The following is a 7,033-nucleotide window of genomic DNA, read 5'->3' on the forward strand; positions in this document are numbered from 1 at the left end:
GTAAAAACTACATTAGCTGTTAAGTAAATCTGGCTATTTTATGTAAATATTGCCCCTGAAGATGCAATTTGATAATTGCGAAATATTGGGAACATCTTATTGTAATCAGTAAAATAAATCCGAAAATAAATCTCGAAAAAAATCGTATTATTTATAAAAAATATACTTGATTAGGATAAAAATCGGTTTTGACTTTGTGATATCCGTCCGTCCGTAGAAATCACTATAGCTTCTGAACGAAATGAAATAGGTTGATAAAATTGTTCTGAGATCTTTGTTAGTTCTGCAGGGCTCTTGGAATTTAAATATTGGCATATAGCTCCACATTTTGGTATATATAGCCAATGACAGAAGATTGCCTATGCAAGTTTCGCCTATGACAACTATTGCATATAGAGGTTTATGTCTTCGTATAGGCCTCAATATAACAGTGACTCCCTATATTCGGTATTTTTATAAAGGTCTGGCCGAACTTACTATGTTTTTAACTAACTAGTCTGGTATTTTACAACCACGAAACGGGTATAGTCCGTCCGAGAAAACTTTTTTATACTCTCCACCTATATATTATATTAACATTGTCATTCCGTTTGTAACATCCCTAAATATTCGTCATAGACCCCATAAAGTATAAATATTCATAATCAGCAAAAAATTCTAATTCGATTTAACGATGTCCGTCTGTCCGTCCGTCTGTCTGTATGTTGAAATCCCGATACAGCCTACATTATTTGACGTAGAGCGTCAAAAGTTGGCAGAACAATTTGTATTGTGTCTAGGATGGTTGGTATTGAAAATATAGGTCCACGTTTTGGTATAGTCTCCATATAACGGCACCTCACAATATTAGCTATTTTGATGATTTGTGTCTCGTTCTTTCACGGATTTGTCTAAGAATTAGTCTTTGTAGGTCATAATGGTTTCTAGCTCGTGTGGCGAAACATTTTATGTATAGGTCCACGTTTTGGTATAGCCCTCATAAAACGGCCTTATTAACTTTGTTTTTTTTTTTTTTTTTTGATAAGTTTACCTGCATTATTCAAACTGTCTTACTGGTATATGAAGTTTCAAGTGAAACACGCTTGAATTCAGATACTTTTATATAAAAATCCTTAGGTGGTTATTACATTTTTACTTATCTGATTTTTTTCAAGTAAAGTGCCTATAACTGCACATTTAATATGCTCAGTTACTTCTTCTGATTAAATCTTCTATATTTGTCTACGTTTTGGCTTTGGGCAAATGCAAAAGTGCGGTCCTTTTTCTGCAACTTTGAAGATTTCGTCACATTTATCAGCTGAATAGACAAATTTCAGCACAGAGAAATTTAATCTTTAAAAAGGAAAAAAGAAAAAACAAATACCACAAAAATGGCCCAAACATTTTCCCCATTACAATGGCAACGCTGTCCAGCACGCCCCAGCCAGCCGGCTAACCATCCACCGATGAAACAACAGCAACGTAAGGTTGAAAGTTAATTGCCCTGCACTACATTCACTCAACACGGAGCTATATTTGCGCTTAAGTGATGGAGAAGAAGGTTGAGGAAAATCACATATAAATATGCATGAAATGAAATGAACAGATATTAAATCAAATTATAAAATAAACAAGAACAACAACAACGGCAACAATTTTCATAATAAATTACATTTCATTAAAAACGTGCAATGAACGTTTAATCAAAATAACGAGTTTTATTTTTAATCCGTAAAATTTGAAGTACTTTTAAGTTCATATCAAATTAAAAGCCATTAAAATCTAAGGATACATATTTAATGTTCATACGTATATATTTTTGTTGTTGTTTTTTGCGCTATTATATCAGCGAAAATAATTATTTGCAAAACTTCATATTTATTTTTACCACATAATATTAATTGGAATATTTAAACAGCACATAAACACTGTAATCAGCATTGACGAGAAGAGCAGGGGCATAAAATGCATTATAAGACGTTAGTGATTATGCAGAAACCGGGCTTTGGATAACATGAAGAAGTCCACGATCAAGACCACACACACACAACATCTAAAGTAATGACGATTTGTAATTATGCAGTCAATGGCATCAATATAATTCAGAGAAGAAGAGTGAAATTTATCATACAAACAGAAATTAAGTGTGTGTTCCAGGCATATTCATATAAAACAATTAAACATATATATAATAAAAATCTGTGAAGTGTTTTAATAATTTACTGAATGTGAGTATTTAGTTTATAATAAACAGATATAAATACATGCACAGAAGTTTGTACATAATAGTGGCATATGTTTAAGCTTCCGTAAAAAAACGATCGATATATTAAAATCACAATTACTCAGGGATTATTTTGCTTCCCCTCCCGTAAATGAAGGCTCAAGAAAAGACTTTATTTAAGCTGAAACTGCAATATAATTATGTAGTGCTGATAGAAAAATGAATTTAAGTTATGACGACTTTGTAAGTAATTTCACTTCTATGGAAAACCATATATAAAATATTTTGTTACCAACAATACCAAATAGTTTATCAAAAAAATGGTACAACCAACACAGAGAAGGACATGTTAAATGAAATTGAAATAAAAAAGAAATCCGAAGCGAATGCCGTTTTTATACCCAGATCATACTATGGAGGGTATATTAACTTTGTCATTCCGTTTGTAGCTCCTCGTATATATATTTACTTGATCAACGTAAAATTCTAAGTCGATTTAGCGAAGTCCACCTGTCTGTCCCTTGTCATAACACTATCTTTGGAACGAACTGAGATAGAAGGCTAAAAAATTGCACATATGTGTATTTTGCCAGGTTAAGGGGAAATTTCGGTATTCGGTATTTTGATGATTTTTGCGATGTTATTCAACGGACTTGTTTAAAAATTCGTATTTAAAGTTCGTAATGGATTCTTCCACATATGACAGACAATTGTCTATGCAGGTCCACGTCTTCGTATACACCACATAATGGTACCTTCTTTTTTTTGGTATTTTGATAATTTTTAGAAGCATTATTTACGGAATTGTTTTAAATTTCGTATTTGAAGGCCCTAAAGGGTACTACAGCCTATCACAAACAATTACTTATGCAAGTTCTTGTCTTCGTATAGCCCTCAAATAACGGTTTTATTTTAAAGGGTATTTTTGGACGTTTTACTACTTAATACATATGCAAGAAATTATTTTGTTGATTTCACAAATATTTAAAATTATGGAAAAGATATTAATAAATGAAATATCAAGTGTTTTCTAATCGAATTTATTATATGTGGCAAATTCAGAGCAACAACCACTGTAAGAAATTTTATTACAATTAAGAAAAAATACCTTAATTTTTTTTAAACTATGCTACGTACTGTAAATAAAAATCTAATAAGACTGTACGTTCAAGGAAGACTTTTATAAATATTATTATATTAGTTTGAAAAAATAACGTAAATATTGGTAAAATCTCCTCAATATTACACTAAAAAAATCAGATAATATATATCACCTGACTCTTTAAGCTGTGTCTCCATGGAATCGTTCTAGAGAAGTTTGTCTGCCTGTCTGTCGGTCAGGCCTGTTAGCGGACAAGATGGATATCTAAAGGATTATCTGGTTTGGTTCCCAAGAGTCATAACAATATTTTTTTTCCAATTTTAGATCGAGTTCGAAGGTAAGTGAAAATGGATTATACTGACTCACTTTTTTCGCACTTTCTCCTTTACAAAGCTTCAAAATTACAATAACTAATCCTAACACTTAATTTTTTTGTTCAATTATTTAATGAGTTTCTTAAACTCAATACTGTCTTTAAATTTATTTTTTAATGATTATCTGTCCACAAATATTTTTTACAACTTTCTGATCAAGACTCGTAGATTTTTTTTTAAAATATATATTTTAAAACATCAAGACTAAAATTCGCTGTTTTTAAAAATTTTTCAAAAAGTAAGTAAGTAAGAAAAAATTTCAAAAATCTTGTAACAAGAATAGTGGATTTTTAAAAGTATATATATTTATTCATTTCTTTAAAAGATTGAGGGATTTTTAAAACAATATTTTTTTAAAGATTTTCTTTAGACAATGCCATCAAACATGGTGGAATTTACAAAAAAAAAAAAAAAAATATCGAAAATCTGCGATTTTTGTATCCTTCACCAAACAAAAGTAGCATTAACTTCGTTATACACTTCACCATACTGTCAATATATAAAAAGTTTATATATTCTTGATAAGCCTAAAATTCTAAATCTATTTAGCGATGTCCATCAGTCTGTTGTAAACACGCTATCTTTCGAACAAACTGAGGTACATGGATAATTTTTTGCACACATTGGTATTGGTAATCTTTTAAATGATTCAAAAATATTTTTCTAAAATGTACTAAACCATCATCGTGTATTTTCAAAAATATTTTGCAACAAAAATTTTTAATTCGATTGAGTATGTTTGTCTGTTGAAATATCGATACCTTCCACATTATTAGATGTAGAGCTATGAAAGCTGAAAGTATTTTAGTCACAATTTTCCACGAAATTATTTAAAATGTGCCATTGAGTAACGGCGTCCACCTTTAATTATAGCGCCATTAACTGCAGATAATCGACATTTTTACAATTAAGGCCATACTTTTCACCGGCTTTGTTATAAAATCGGTATTTGTAGTTCCTAATGGGGTCTACAACAAAGGTTATTGAATGTTCGGCCTGACCGAAATTAATGTTTTTTTAGTTGTTTAAAGAATACTTTTTTTCAATCAAACATTTTTTGGAAGCAAAGCTATATATACAAAAACTTTGGTTTTTGTAAAACAGCTATCTCCCTTAATGTGAGTATCCCCATGTGTCCAACATTTTTCATGAACGTCCTGCATCGTGCATTCTTGTGGTCGATTTGAATTTCTGTGCACCAAATGCTTACAATATTTTCAAATTAAATGTAATTTGCTACATGAGTTATTATAAAGGCTTTAAGAATGTTCTTCAAATCAGAATCGGTTGACATATAGCTTAGTTACACAGTTACAATTACTTAGTTACAATTACACAATTAAATGCATATTAATTTTTGGAAGGGAGTTTTATTATTTTACGAAAATTCTGTCATGTATTCACGATCAAATGTTTCCGTTATGATACAAATTTTCACATTTCATGCTCTTAGTTCTGAATTTTTAACTTTTTAAAATCACCTGTACGATTTGAAAGGAATATAGGCGAGAAAACTCCGACTATAAAAAATACAGTTTATTTTAATCACAAAAATAAAAGATTAAAAATTAAATTTAAATGCAAAACCAATTGAAAGTGTGTAACAAAATGTCCATGACTACACATATGTATGTTCGATTTCACCTTTATACTATTACAAAATATCCAAAGTGGCGTAATCATCCTACCGGGATTTTTCCTTTACATTCAACGATAATCCAATAATTATCAATTGTCGTCCTTATCTCGTCGGCAGTACAACACAATCTTTTAAGGAGTCGATCAAAAGATGTATCTTCATGTATATTTCAAGTTTAAGATCGAATAAATTCGCTGAAATGTGCATGTGGTCGGTATACTTAAATGAATTTATTGAGATGACTTTTATTTTAACTTGAGCTCTAGTTTTAAACCATATGTTAAATTTTTGTAATTAACTTTAAAACCAAAAATCACCCTTTCATTTATATTTCCATTCTTCACAAACCACATGCATATGTTTCACATTCACTTTATGGCCCATTTATTCACGGATAAATCCCTTCGACAAATACTGGTATAATTACGAAAAGAACAGACCAGACGAATGCAATAGATTCGTTCAAGTCGATGATGTGATAATCCAACGTTAATTCCCATAGTTTCTCTCCGATGAAGCCATTCGCCGAGATGTTTATCTTTCAAGCCACGGAAACCTTCTCCCACTCTACGGATGATATATAAAAATAAAGTTATTTCGAAAGCAATTTTGAAGACCAGTTCAAATCGTTTAAATAATTTTATTGAAATTTATTCCACAAAACAAGAAAAAATAACAACAACGCACACGCAACGACTATCAACGCTCCTCCCCCGAATGCTCTTTTTTTTTTTTGGTTTATTGCTTAATTTCCTCACATAATGATAAATTAATTTTTAATGCCACTTAATATGATCCATATAGTGGAAAAAATGAGAGTTTACGTTGAGAACCGACAGAGAACGATCATCAGCTACGGACCCCAGAGCAATCGAGGTGTGCAAAGGCAGCTAATCGTTATCTGAGTGTCTGTCTCTAAAAAAAGACTACTACTTACTGCGCATGCGTTCACAGAAATGTAACCGGTTCAAAAAGTAGCAGTCAGGCTGCCATAATGTCTTATCTTAATGGAATGAATAACAGGCAGTCAGGCAAAAACAGAACTACGAAACAACAAACAAACGAACTGGCAAAAAAAGATAAAATATGAGGCTGTGTGAGCGAGAGTAAAGGAATGATGTTGGTGGTGGTTGTGACTTTAATGGCTTCCCAAATCATCATAGTTTCAAATTTAATGGCAGCCTTGTTCACACGCATACAAACAAATATAACTATTACACAAATATTAGGGTGCATTGGCATTTTCAGAATTAAAAGTATGTATGAATCCAATACTTATTTTGTGGCAAACTACCGACGGCGAACATTTTTGTAAATTGAAATATTTTTATTTAGAAAAATTAATTCTTTTCTCCAATGATGTTGTCAAATTTAAATAAAAGTTGTTAGTGTGGACTAATGTTTTTACGGATTTTGAAGGTTTGGATTCTATTTCACAACACAATTGGTTCTGTTGAGTTCGTTGCATTGTTGTATAAAATATCAACAACTACTCTTTTGACAAACCATTAACTTGTGCAGTTTAAAATACTTTTGGTAGACATTTCCTCCCAAACAATTTGATGAACTACTATTTTTGTTGTCATTTAAATAATTTGCGATTCCAATCGAAACACCATTATTTTCCAATTATTTCAGAAAGTTTACTTATATAAAAAGGAAAACTTTAAAATTTCATTTACAATTGTACAAAATTAAAATAAAAGAACAAGTAA

At 30.9% G+C, this 7,033-nt stretch overlaps 1 protein-coding gene across 2 annotated transcripts in view; it reads right to left on the minus strand.

Moving 5' to 3' along the window:
• The window catches only part of LOC101897500 (homeobox protein abdominal-A homolog), a 109,912-nt gene extending 103,550 nt beyond the window's left edge, over positions 1-6,362 (minus strand). Inside the window, exons 1-2 of one of the 2 annotated variants that reach the window (XR_002194114.2) lie at positions 6,256-6,362; positions 5,368-5,885 (exon numbers count right to left, since the gene is read on the minus strand). Coding sequence is in view for 1 of the 2 variants with exons in the window: in XM_020035090.2 (XP_019890649.1) it covers positions 6,256-6,262 (7 nt within the window). In the remaining variant the exon portion in view is untranslated. The remainder of the gene's footprint in view (positions 1-5,367; positions 5,886-6,255) is intronic. The other variant, XM_020035090.2, reaches the window with a different exon arrangement.
• Positions 6,363-7,033: the final 671 nt, after the last annotated feature.

The sequence above is a fragment of the Musca domestica genome, unplaced genomic scaffold, assembly GCF_030504385.1.
Source record: "Musca domestica strain aabys unplaced genomic scaffold, Musca_domestica.polishedcontigs.V.1.1 4, whole genome shotgun sequence".
NCBI lineage: Eukaryota > Metazoa > Arthropoda > Insecta > Diptera > Muscidae > Musca > Musca domestica.